The 14,379-nt window shown below is 37.9% G+C and overlaps 1 protein-coding gene across 1 annotated transcript in view; it reads left to right on the top strand.

The window, feature by feature from the left end:
* The window catches only part of Dnajc1 (DnaJ heat shock protein family (Hsp40) member C1), a 199,953-nt gene that overhangs the window by 99,779 nt on the left and 85,795 nt on the right, over positions 1–14,379 (top strand). The window contains exon 7 of the mRNA XM_031369105.1: positions 12,867–12,957. Within this exon, the coding sequence (XP_031224965.1) occupies positions 12,867–12,957 (91 nt within the window). The remainder of the gene's footprint in view (positions 1–12,866; positions 12,958–14,379) is intronic.

The raw sequence follows: 14,379 nt of genomic DNA, 5'->3' as shown, positions 1-14,379 counted from the left end.
ACCCTAGAAATAGGAAACTTTATAAAAGCAATAAGAGTGTAGTCTGCCATTGCCTTGTAGGCATAACTAGTAAAAAGGAAGAAGTTTTGATTAGCTTGTTCATTATTTTAATAGCACTTAAATACACTCAAAAGAAAAATCTTGACATGAACGTTTACACAAAAATATATATTACTTTACATTTTATTTGCAACTTTAAGGAGAGTGGGGACAATTTTTTTCTACCTAGTAATCAGAATTTTTGTTTCAGGTTAGCCCTGACTAAATAGTAAAATAGTAGGATATATATGGAGGCTTTACTTTTTCTCTGTATTTAGAACACCAGTCTTATCTTATGAAATTATTCTTTTGCTGATTTTAGTTACTGTACCCAGCTTGACATTTGGGAAAGTGTTCAAATGTTTTATACTGTGTCAGCAACCGTTAATAAGAGAGGAGAAAGCTATATTTACCAAACTGTATATTTATGAGAACATGTGACAGAAAAATGTTTCAGGACAAATTTCTGCATTAAAATTTATTTTCAACTTTAGAACCTTTGCAGGAGTCAGTCTAGAGTATAGAGAATTTGATTATGAATACCACATGGCACATCCATCTTAATGACATCATTTGTAATGTTAATCTGGGATACTTAAAACAAATTGTACTTGGTTGAGTTATTAACATTTCTAATTAGCAGGTAGCATAGTTTGCCAAACTAGAAGTAGAATGTGGTGATTTGGATTTACAATTTAAAGTATATGCTTCTGGTTTCCATGTAACATGTTAACACTTGGTTTGCTTTATTATAAAGTTTTCCAAACAGTTTTGGTCTCCCTAGAAACTGCATTCCTTAACTTTTGATCAGTTTGAGTTTTAAAGTTTTAATTTTGAGTGTGAATCCATTTGCCTTTCAGCTTTTACATCCAGACCTATAAAAGCTTAAGTTTAGTGTTTTGTTCTAACCATTTCTTATTGATAAGCAATCTAAGAAAGAAATGAGGTGATTCTCCTTTTTTTTTTCTCTAATGCTTGATATTTCAAAAATTTTAAGGAATTTACAATTAGTTTTTCTGGCCATCACTAACAATACAATTATTGTAATAGTGAAAGTGCTTCATGTGAAAAGCATTAGGGTCTTGGAGATGGTCCATCTGGTAAAAACTGAATAGGCCTATTTCTTTCATGGATTCTTGTAAAGGTGAAGGGAGAGAGACAACTCCATGTAGCTGTCCTGGGACCCTCCACACATATGCCAAGGTACAAGCATGTACGTGCACACATGCTCAGTTCTTTTGAAAAGAAGAAGACATTAGCTCAGGAGAGGTATCAGAGGGTGCTGAGAAGCTGCTTGTAGAATTATGATCTGACTTCTTGTTTTCCATTTGTTGTGACATTTGAATTTGTACATCATCCATAAAAATTAATACTGTTGATTATATGTGCTTACTGACATCACTGGGATCCTGTAGAGATGTTCTTAAATAAGGTATACACACACACAACCTCATTTTTAGGCAAGTTCTCTGTTCTTATTCAGTACTCAGTAATATAGATTCATTATTTAACATTTAATAGGCACTGACTCATCAGCGGTCATTGTCTTCTTTTCTTATATAATCATTCTTTCTTTGGTGGAGGGTTTTCACCTTGATTTCTTTAAAAAGATGCTGAAAGCTGGATCCTTGAGAATGAGTATAAGTGTGCAGTTCTTACAGATTTTTCTGATTTCCCTCTAGTTTTTCATGTCTAGATGCAGCCTTTCTCATATTAAACATCCCAAAACATTAAAAGTGTTTTTATAGAAACAGTGCTGATATTCATATTTCATCTTTCTTATACAATATTTTTGGATCATATACTGTGTAACACCAAGTATGACTCACAAAGATCTAAGATTGTACAAAGCTCCTTACAAGTAAGTTAGTTAAGTAGTTATCATTGGAGAAAACTTTTCTTCTGGTGTGAAACACGTGAGCTGCAAAGTCTTTGAACATGGGAGATTTAGAGGCTTCCAGCAAGCGAACATCATGGAAGTAGAAATCATACCTCATGTTGTCATAACAACTCTTCTCCATAACATCCTTCCTAGTCATCTTCTAGATACTAATTCCATTACTATACTTCAAATATATGAATGTATATATGTTATAAGTATATATTTATATATACTATATTTATTTATGTATAATATATATTTATATGTATACTATACTTCATATATATAAATGTTTATATATGTAAATTTCCAGCAGAATTTGGAACAGTAACATTTTGCTCAGGTTTTGCTCTTTTTTTATTGTTTAGCATCAAAGATTCCTAATGGGAGTTCTTCTTGCCTGCTTATTAGTTTGTCTAAATTCTTTTCTGTCTCTCACCCCCAAAAATCCAGATGAGAATAGTGACATAAAATTTTGATGGCTAAATTTTCTTCTGGTCATTTTCTGAAAATTAAGTCATCCAATTCAACAAAAATATGTTTAAAATATATAAAAATGAGGTATAACAGGGGTACTGGAAATACACATGTCTTCTAGGATTTACCAGTTCTAGCACATGAGTACAGGTACCAAAGCAATAGGTTATTTAAGCTTCAAGTATGTAGTGGTGTCTGTAACTGTTCAAAGGTTTAAGTTGTATGTATTTAGTATGATAAGGAAAACTCAGCAGGGACCACCTGAACAGAGTCATGGAAGATGAATGAACCTTTAACATAGAAGTGGCCACTTTGTAAGATTTCTTACAAAACCATATTGTGTTAAGGCTGAGGAAAAGCTTCAACCAATTTTTAAAAAAGAGGATCTCACATAATTCTCAGAGACTATATTCTAAATCTCTAGATTCAGGCATATGTATTTAGCAAGTCTTTTTTTTTTTTTTTTTCCCCGAAACAGGGTTTCTCTGTATAGCCCTGGCTGTCCTGGAACTCACTCTGTAGATGAGGCTGGCCTCGAAGAAATCCACCTGCCTTTGCCTCCCAAGTGCTGGGATTAAAGAAAGGTATGCGCCACCACTGACTAGTAGCAAGTCATTTTTAACAGATAAATATTACATGGTTCCTGAAAGGAACATTTAAACAGGATAAAGTTAATTGACAAGGAGGAGCTGTAATTCATGACACTAAGTAAACTGGAGAACTTGACAGAGTAAGTTTAAATAAGTAAAAGTCCCAGTAAAATGATCAACAAAGGACATGGAATAGGAATTAAAAGGAACTTGGATTATTTCAACAGTGCTTTTCTGCTTTTGATCCTATAGTTTAACTGTAATGTTAAACATACAGCACAGGCCGACTTCTAGACCTTGCCAGTCTGCTTCTTGTTCTCCTGATAGTTTTGAAGAGAGTACATGCTCTTTAATAGTCTGGCTGGCTCGGTCTTTATGTTTATTGTAGTTAGCATATAAATTCCAAAAAATATTTTAGGGTTCACACACACACAGGCACACAAACATGCCCACATGTGTGCATATATGCACATTCATGCACTCGTTCATGCATGTTTCTGTGGCTTGAAACCAGGGCCTCACATGCTAGTAGAACACACATTTTACCACTGAGCTATGCCCCTGGCCCTGGGGTGTTTTTTAACTGATCATGTTTTGTATTCAAGAAAATAGCAGAAGTTAGTAATAGATAATCAGAGCTATGTCTATTTGTAACTTTAACCTAGTCTATTTTAACCACTGTGTGTGTTGGAGTTGGATATATTTAAATCTACAATAATGTAAGGACTCCATATTTTAGGAAGTGGTTATCGATTTACATGTTATAGCCATATTCTCTATATTTTCCTGAAGTAAGAGATCTTAAGTCCCACAACTTACTGGAGAGTTTGGTTTTCTGGGAACTCATTTTAACAGCTCACTACCTGATATGTAACATTTCTAGTAATAGACACAATTTATTTAGATATATATCTCCTAGAGTTTAAATTGTTCACATTAGTCTAGTCCCATCTAGTGTAAACATGATTAAATGTTCAGTTATCATAAGAAGACTCCAATGTGCACATCTTTGTCCCCCATGAGGATTTATGGGTTGCATATAAGCAGAAGTTGAGGAGTAGAGATGAGAATCTTCACTGTATTACTCTGGCTTCTTTAAAACTTGCCTAAAAACATGGACTACTTCGGTGCCTTATAGAATTGTCTGTCTGTGGAAGCATCCTCCCTTTTCAGGAGCTTCTTCCCTGGAGCCATGACTGTGGAGAGTGTGAAGGCTGCCTTCTTTTAGAACTATTTCTAGTCCCCTGCTGCCTGCTTAGGCTCTTGTTAGAGTCCATGCGAACAAAACACTTACAGCTGACTGGGGAGGGCAGGAAGCCTCTTAGAGTTTGTTAAAAACTGAGGGGCCTGCCCTCCTACTCAGAATTACAGGGTAGCCAAGGGTTGTGGCTGCTTATTTCATAACTATAAAATATATCTTAAAAATTGCAGGTAAGGGAGATGGGGGAAGAAATTGTGGGAGGTGGTGACGGGAGGGGGCTGGTGAGTGGGATATAAAGTGAAAAAGTAAAAAGTTTAAAAAAATTCAAAAGGGAGAAAATTGCAGGTAAGCATTCTTGATATTTGGTTCACATAAGCAAATGAAACTTAGTCTGATGTTTCTAAGACTGAAGCTCCATTGCTAGGTTAAGATGTAGGTAAACTGGAAAAATCTCGTAGTAAAAGCCAAAATTTCTTATTTCTACTTGCTTGGTGAGGGGTGGGAGAGCAGCATAATAAGATGAAGGTTTTTGGAGATACAAAGACAGACTACAAAGTAGGATTTTGTAGTTTTGCAATTAGATGTAGAAAACATAAATAGCCACAAAAATGTTAATTAGATATATAGTCTCATTGTATGACTCAGGTTGGTAAAATAATTTGCCCAAAGGCTACAACTAGTTCACATTATAAATGAAAGTTGAAATAGAACCAAATAAATACTAGTATATAAGAAATACAATACCAGGTTTCTAGTAAATATGCTTTCTGTTGTGAACTTCTCTGAGTGTTCAGACTGCTTTTTGATGTCCTAAAAGTTGAGAGTAATTCATATATTGGGTTGGGTTAGGTAGATGGCTCCTGTGTTCTCATCTGTTTCATCCCAAACTCAAAAGCAGCTTTTAGGCTTTTCATCCCTACCAGTATTGCTCTCTCAGGCAAAGGACATAAAGTGCACAATTGTAAAGTTTTTCTTTATTCTTTATTCTAATCTGATATGTTATATATGAGTCTAAGAGTGTCTTCTTAAGTGAATGGAACAACAATATGTACTAGAACATATGGATTTTTTGGGCAGGCTTTCAGAAATGTACTTACAGTATTTTCCTATCCAAAGGTTATTTGTAAGCTTCAATCAAAACATTGGTACTGTCAGACAATCAGAATTACATGGAACATCCTTTATCTTTCATGTAGCTAGCTCTCTACAGGGCTCTTCCACATGGCTTACTCCAAGATCTCCTCCCCGCTTTTACCACTTTAGATCAGTTTCTGTCTTTTCTAAAACATCAGACTGCTTTGTTCCCCAATATAATATTTTTATTGATTATTTGAGAATTTCAAATCATATACCCTAATGAACATCACTTCCTAATACTCCTCCCCACAACTCCCAGTGGCCAGCCCCTTAAAGAAAACTAAGGCCTTCCCTACTTCTGTCAGAGGCCCTCAATTGTGGAGAGGTACACTTACTTCTGCACCCTTATCACAATTTTAACAGTTCTCTTGAGTGGTTTCCTGTCTAGCTGATTTTGTGGTTGTTCTTGTTGTTCTTTGTTTGGAGATTTGGTTGTGGATAGGGATTACCACAGTCTTCTATGTTCCTCTTTTTCAACTGAGAATCAGCAGTCATAGGTACCACTGCAGAAGTAGCTTCCTTGCCCTTTACAGTCACCAGGAGCAGTTGTGGATGTCCCATGGTTTTAAGTTACAGCATGGGCCACAGGGACATCTATAGGGTCTCCAAGATCACCTCAACATGGTCTCTGGTGGCAGTATAGACCACACAGAGGCTACAGACACCATCTTAGCCCTTGGAGGCAGCACAGGGCAAGGACATCAACATGGCCTCTGGAGCAACTCAGGTCACAGCCACCAATATGGTTCAATGTAGCAGCCTGGCCAGAAGACATCAACATGGCTTCAGGTAGCAGCACAGACCTTGGATATCTTACATAGCCTATGGTGGTAGCATGGACCATGAACATCAACAGAGACTCTGGCTGCAGTAAGACCACAGATCCACATGTTATCCTCAACAGCATCACAGCCCATGGACACTAATATAGGCCCCAGCAATAAATAGCATAGACTACAGAAGTCCACCTGGCCTCCAGTGGTAGCAAGGGCCTTGGATACCTTTACAGCCTCCAGTGGAAGTCTAAACCACAGACATCTACATGGATCTTGAGCTTTAACACAGCCTGGAGCAGTGGACCATAGACACCAACATGACCCCTAGGAGCAATGCAGACGGTAAAGATCTTTCAAAGGTTCCAATCCAGAGAATGCACCATTCTTCATCTCAGATATCCTATCATTGCTCAGGACCACTACAATCAAGACACTGGGCAATGTGTTTGCGGATGTAGTCTACTCATGCTCCAGGCTGCTGCACACCACCATCTAGGTTCTACTCCACAAGGACATGTTTCATCGCCAGCCACCAACCACCCAGCCTTCTCTTGCACCTGTCACCACCATAGTGTCTGTATTTATGCTCTCACAGTGAACTCATTGCTCTGTGACTCCATCCTTCCCATCTCTCCATCACATACAAATTCATCAAAGTGGCACTGGAAAATGTAGTGTGTCACATAATATATTTTTTTGCTCAACAGCTTTATATGCAGATATTTGTTGCAGTGAGTCTCATAGGGTTTCATTGCTGTGAAGGAACAACATTACTAAGGTAATTCTTATAAATGAACAACACTTAATTGATGTGGCTTACAGTTTCAGAGGTTCAGTCCATTATCATCATAGTGGGAAGCACGGCAGCATCCAGGCAGACATGATGCTGGAGGAGCTGAGAGTTCTACATCTTAATCCAAAGGCAGAAGCAGGAGACTCTTCTGCAGGCAGTTTGGGAGCTCTCTTTCATACTGGGTAGAGCCTGACAATAGGACCTCAAAGCCCACCCACACAATGACACACTTCCTCCATCAAGGCCATGCCTGTTAATAGTGCCATTTCCCATGGGCCAAGCATATTCAAACCACCATAGTGTGATGGTCTGGTTCAAAGTTTCTGATTTCTGAAGTACCATAAATACTGACCTACCATAAGTACTGCTGTGGAGACTTGTCTCAGATACCCTGGTATTACCTGGAGTCAGGCTGAAGTTGCTGTTAGGTAGGACATCACACCTACTAACTTTCAATGTCTGCCAACCCACTGCTCACCAGGCGCAACTGTTGAGCTTGTCAGCTGTAGGCAGGGCACGCAGCACAGTCTGCAGCAGTGGCTCCATGCTACAGGTCTGTGCTAGTGGGCCTAGTACAAGCCCTAGTCAGTCCTGACCCGTGTCTGCAGGAGCTGCGGGCCACCACACATCTCCTTCTCTAAGGCTCATCAGACACGACCATTATGCTTGCAGCCCATTAGCCTAGATGAGACAGCGAAGAGTATGACTTATCTATCGTACTCTGCCACACCTGGCTCTTTTTAGTTTCATGAGTCCACTTTTAAATAGCATCTACTCAAAAACTTGCCTTTTTTCCATTTTAGGGTGTTCCAGAGCTACTGTGAGCTCTGCAGACTCCTTTTCTACTGTTGCTTCACGCTTCAGAACCTCTGGGGGTCTCAGACTCCATAGAGCATCGCAGCAGGTGCCACCATCTTTGTTTATCCCCCAGACTGGGCTTTTTCAGATTGCTTCTTATTTTGAGGTATTTAGGAAGAAGTAAAAATAAGCTAAAACATAACCAACAATGCCAAGTCAGAATGTTATTTTAATATTACTGTGTCAGTAATGTTAAAATAAAGGTTGATGTATAGACTATCTCCATACTACAATCTGCTTACCTCAGAAGTATTGCATCTCACTACATTTTTCTCTTTATAGTGAAGTCTCCACTAGGCTAACTAAAAGTTCCCGTTGAATGTTCTGTGTTCAACACATTGGCACCATTGCATTTCAGGTTGAGCATCCCTCATCCAAAATCTGAAATCCAAAATGCTCCAAAATTTAAAACTTTTTGAGTGCTGACATGATGGCATGATTCATATGATTCAGTGTCTACTGATTTTGTTTCATGTGAATTAGAAATAGTCTGTAAAATTACCTTCTGGTTATGGGTATAAAGTATATGTTAAACATAAAAGAATTTTATCTTTAGATTTGGGTTCCATTACGTATGTGCACATAGTTCAAAACTGGACAAAAGAAATAAATGTGTAGTAGTGAATGGAAAAATAAGAATTCTGAAATGCGGCTGGTCTCAAGCATTTTTATACATGTGAGATACTAAACTTGCTGTCACCATAGACTAGTAGAATTTGGTAAGGCCTTAATCATCCTAAAATTCAATAGACCAGTTTTTGTAAATTAGACACTTGTCTACCACTTAGTGGGGCTTACTCAGTTCTCATGCCACTTAGTGGGGCTTACTCAGTTCTCATGCCACTCAGGCTCAGAGCAGTGACACCTTCACAGCACCTAGCTTTGATCTCCTGACACTTGCACTTCCGTGTTCATCATGGCAAGTACCAAGAGCCAGAGATTTCCAAGATCTTTTCTACCAGCTGACTTCAGAACAGCATATTTCTACCTGCAGCCCATCCAAGTGAAGAGGAGAAATATTCCTCTTTTTCATGGAACCATATTCTAGAGTCTAGTTTTCTATCTTAATATATATTATTTTTTATATTTCACAAGTAGAACTGTTTTTTTTTTAAGGTTGTATTTATTTTATTTATACGAGTATACTGTAGTTGTCTTCAGACACACCAGAAGACGACATCAGATCCCATTACAGATGGTTGTGAGCCACCATGTGGTTGCTGGGTAATGAACTCAGGACCTCTGGAAGAGCAGTCAGTGCTCTTAACTGCTGAGCCACCTTTCCAGCCCCCACAACTCTTATTTTTGTCATAAATCATCCTCACATGTCTTTAAAATGGTGGTTTATCAGGTAAATCTGAATATATATAATTGCTTAGTGGAGTCTTGCTCAGTAGCCCATGTTTCATAATTATGTACAAACATTGATAACATAAATCCTATAGATTTGCCACAGTCTTAAGTAAAGCCAGTCCTTTGTTTGCTATCTGTACAGGCAGATTTCCTGAAGAAATTTTAATACGAAAAAATTGTTTCTAGAGGACAAGCTTTTGTTGTTAAGTTTTAGCCATGGAAATTACAAGCTCCTTGATAGGGCAACTGGAGGAGTGTAAATGCCATAGTTTTGATACAGTACTAAAGAGTCCAAACTAGTCAGTTTGGAGCAGTAAAGAGTTATTGCTTTTCTTTCATGAAACATTTATTAATCTGTCTTTTCATGGGTAGAGTACAAAGGCTAAGAGAATAGATACAATGTTTATATCTACAGAAAATCCTTTTTTGTTTTTGCTTTGTTTTTTGTTTTTTCGAGACAGGGTTTCTCTGTATAGCCCCGGCTGTCCTGGAACTCACTCTGTAGACCAGGCTGGCCTTGAACTCAGAAATCCGCCTGCCTCTGCCTCCCAAGTGCTGGGATTAAAGGCGTGCACCACCACTGCCCGGCTACAGAAAATCCTTAACCTCCAGTGTTCATAAGCTAGAGTTTATCTTGTACTCAACAGTATTTTTTTTTCACTAAACAATTCTATTATCTTGAATTAGTACCTGAAGAAAAACAGGAGTTGGGTCGGGGGGAGATGTTAAATACAATGCCTTTTCAAACTCTCTTGAATGCTTGGATCTCTTTAGAATATGTTTAAAGAATACTACTTGCTCTATTCTTGGATACTACATACAGAGTCGGTTTATTTTTAGCTAATTTTTACTATTAGAAAACACTTTTTAAAATGTATTCAAAATTGAAATTTTCACTTCTCGAACTTTATAAAATATTCATACTATTCTTCCTTTGATGAGCCTTAAAAATGCTTCTGGTAGGTTATCCCTAATCTTCTCACCTCTTGTCCTATATAAGACAGAATTTCAAGCTTCTATAGTATGTGACCGTTCTCCTTTTATAATGTTCCTGATTGTAGTATACCTTTAAGCACTGTACTATACAAAGGATATCTGAAACAGCAGAATTGTTTAGTTATAGTAGAATTATTTGAAATGGAAGGTTTGTTAGGGAAAAAGCAAATTATAACTGTAATTTGAAAGTACGAGTAAGTTGAAAAAAATCAGGAATGTTTAAATATACGTTTACAGCTTGAGCATATGGAAGATAAGATTCTTTGCCTTGAACAAACAGGTAATAAATTAGGAAATTTGCAAAATAACCCTGAGTTAGCTAGAGGTGGTTTAGGTGTTTGAGACTCTACAACTTTTAGGTGTGTATGTCTTTGGCTCATATGACTATTTCAGAGCAGAGTCTTGGTAAATTATGTGCTGTAGCAAGAAGAGGAAACCTTAGTGGAGAAATATTTAATGTTGACAGGACCTCTAAGAAGAGGCTGTTTACCGCCTATTAACAAGTCTTTTCATAGAGACTAAGAGGGTGAAAGTAAGAAGTAAGAGATGCAAGAAGATACAAGAGTTGACAGGAGGTACTTTGGTCAAGTTTGGAGCATAACAACTCAGCCTTGCTTTGTAGTAAACAATACAGTGATGCCAGATGAGGAAGCTATAATACATGGAAGACTCAACTGTGCAGAGAGCAGCCTACATGCCCCCTAAATAGTAAAATGTTTATTCTTCATAACAGACTTTGAGTTAGACACTTTTATTATCCTTGTTTATGGACAAGAAAACTGACTCAGAGAAACCATTTGCTAACTAGCTTCTATCTAGTAAAATAGGGAGCTAGACTCCAAAATGTAATCTCTTCTGTTGATTTATGCCTGTAATCCCAGCACTTTGAAGCTACAGTAGAAGAATCATGAGTTCAGGGCTTGCTGGGTTTTCTAGTAAGATCTTATCTCAAAAATCAAATCTCTCCTCTTAGACACTATATCTCATTGTACTATATACTCTGATGATATATTTCAATCTATATTCTTTCATCTCATAAATAACTAATCTGTGCCCTTCTTTTTTTTGCATGGTGCCACATTTCCTACTCCCCTCAAGGAACCAATGCCTTCCTGGCCTTTTCTTCTTCCCTACTATTAAAACCTACTCTGTGGAAAGAAGCTAATAAGCTCATTCATTCATTCACACCAAGGTATAAATGGCTGATACGACTTACTATAACATAGTACTCCTCTAGGGTTGAGAATTTTGTGGGGGAAGGGGGATGGCAACGGTTAAGGGGCCATAAGACCTTAGCCCAGAACCCTGAGGAAAATGTAGGTATAGTTTATGTGTTGGTATGGGAGGATGAGTAAGTTGGGTGAATTAGTATCTGTACTCTTCTGACTGACTGCAGCTGTGTAGCTGACCTCTGGCTGAAAGGAGTGCTTGTACTAGAAATTAGAAACATGAAGGTCAACTGAAAGAATTAAAAAAAAAAAAAACCTCATTAGGTATTTATCAAATGTTTTAGGAAGACTCTATATAATTCCCCTAAGTTGTTATCTAGTAGAAGAGTTGTACTATAATCTGAGAGACAAACTCCATGAGATACCATTGTTTGCTCACAGTCATGAATGCAATGAGGTGGGAGCATTCACGTGTATCCATCTGACCTCGGACCTCGGTCGTAGTGTGCCTTTGTTTCCTAGACCTGTGATTTCTCTTCTCTAGGAAGCCTAGCATACAGAAGAATTACATTAAGTGTATCTTTGATACCTACTTCTTTCCTTAACCTTCAGCAGTCAGATCATGCCTTTTCATTTCCTACTTTGTAAGATTTCACATGTATTCCAGTTCAGTAACACTTATGGAGTGCTTGTTCTGTCACATCTTTGTTCTGTCTCAAGTGCCCCATTTTCTAGCTGATACTATAGTATGGTACAAACATATGCGTGTTTAAGTACAGAGACTTGCTCTTCTGAAGAAAAATACGAAGGCAGTGGTGTGTTTGAACAGGCTTTCCAATATAAGGAATTTGTCAAAATAATAGCAGGGGGCAAAATAGTTGAACCTGAGGGCAAAGGAAAGGCAGAGATGTGGAAACACAGTGTGACCTGGGATTTCTGGATGCATTGAGACTTAGCTTAAGGAGTTGTTGCTAGGATGATCAGTTTGTGCTGCCTACTCTCTTGGTACCTTGCTGAAGACTTGCCTGTGTGCCTCTGATTGAGACTTTAGCCTCTGGATGTTTACACACAAGTGTCTATGTAGCATGTGTCTTCAATTTCCTGTGACAGCTGTGTTATAGTTTTCTCTGAAAGTGATAGGAAGGAAGAGTGACAGCTTTCATGCACAGCTTCATTCTTAGTAGTACTGAGATCTGGAGCTGAGGAAATAACACAAAACTGTGCTTCGTTAGGCACAGTAACATAATTCCTACACTAGATATTTGGTTCAGTCAGTATGCTTTTCTGCTGCCTGTACAATAGTGTGATTGATGTTGGGAGACACGACACAGTGAAAGTGAATTGGACGGGAAACCCTACTTTCCATGTGTGAAAAGTTTACTTAAACTTACAGCCGTGCACATTTTGGACTTAGTTCTCCTGGAGAGAAATGTTACAGAGAAGTTTTTGTTCAGGTTCCTTTGTTCATCTTGTCATTGGAACACAGAGGAAAGCTTAAGTGGAAAGTGAGTGCATTGTTCTAAAAGGAGATTACAGGGAGCATATTGTCAAAGCAAACTTATCTTGTGTTAATTTACTTGTAACTTCTTTTTAAGGATGCTGGGCAGTTTTATGCAAAATACAAGGAAACAAAATTGAAGGAAAAAGAAGACGCACTGGCTAGAGTTGAAATTGAAACACTTCAAAGTGAGTTCTGAGTACTGCTTTACTTTATTAACAATGTCATATAAAACTAAATTCTAATTTTCCTTTAACACAAGTTGAATTTTCTGTGTTTTCTTTGCCATTTTCCAATGGAGTCACTTGTCCTTACTTTATTATACATGGAAAATACTGTTACTGAGCCACACAAAGTGTCAAGAGAGATGAACCAACTTGGAGTCATTCACCTCTTCAAGCATGGGACCATTCAAAATACCCAAAGACCAATTATCTTTCAGTACTAAAATTATAATTAATATTTAGTGCAAGAATAACCAAATATTGTGTGTTAATATAGTACTATAGCAGTGGATAAGCCTGGGGAAAAAAGCCTAGTTTTTGTTTTGAAAGCCTTTGTTTCTTATGTAATATTGTGATGAAATATAAACAGCCCTGAATAAATTATCAGTATATTAAAAAAGAAGTCAGGAATGGGGACTCCTTTAACCCTAGCACCTTGAAAGCTGAGACAGAAGCCATGCTCCTTGAAGGCCGTGGGTTATATGTTGAATACCAGGCCAGCCAGAGCTACACAGCAAGAGTTGGAGAGATGGCTCAGGGGCGAGAACATAGCTCATCTGACAGAGGACCTGAGTTCAGTTCCCAGCACCCACATGGCAGCTCACAGCTGTGTGTTCCTAGCTCACATCTCCTAGTCCAGGGGATCTGCTGCCCTGTTCTGTCCTCTATTGGCACCATGCACACAGTGGTGCACAGCTACTCATTACAAGAAAAGTGCCTATATACATAAAATAAAAATAAACAAGTCTTAAAATTTTACAAAACAAAAAAGAAAATATAGGAATGTTCCATGGAACACATTCCTTTCATTGACTTTGTTTCATGCACATCTTTCCCAAATGTACACTGTATGCACATACTGGTTAACATTTACTACCGCTTAGCAAAAGTGTATTAATTTTGTTTATATCTAGTTTCTCCCAGTAAATATAAACTCTACGAATGTTAGGACTTTATTTCGTGCACCGTTGTTGTGTCTTTAAGATATACTCATTTTCAAGGGCAGCTTTTCTGTCTGTCACAATTCTCTGAGTATCTGGGCCACTTAGAACAGGAACTGTTTGTTTCTCATGTTGTGTCTGCAGCAGTGAATAGTGTCCTAGCACACGGTAAATGCTCAGTAAGTAAATGGTAAGGACTGTGTGTAATCTACAAACACCAGTGCATGCCAGTGCATGTCTGCCTCAGCGAGCATGCATTCACTTCAGAAATGTCTAACAACTACAAAATTTAAAGTGCATGCCTACAAGAAGGGAAGAATCACAATGACAGGACTATGTATGAAGGTTTGCTGAATGCGTATGTTGGGCAGTCAGAGTAGGCAAATGAAACTCTAGATGTAATTTTCATGAAATTGTTACTTTTTTTTTTTTTTTTTTGGTTTTT

Source organism: Mastomys coucha, unplaced genomic scaffold (assembly GCF_008632895.1).
Source record: "Mastomys coucha isolate ucsf_1 unplaced genomic scaffold, UCSF_Mcou_1 pScaffold15, whole genome shotgun sequence".
In the NCBI taxonomy this organism is placed as follows: Eukaryota; Metazoa; Chordata; class Mammalia; order Rodentia; family Muridae; genus Mastomys; species Mastomys coucha.
Note: the sequence above shows the minus strand (reverse complement) of the source record. Positions and strands in the feature narration are given on the sequence as shown.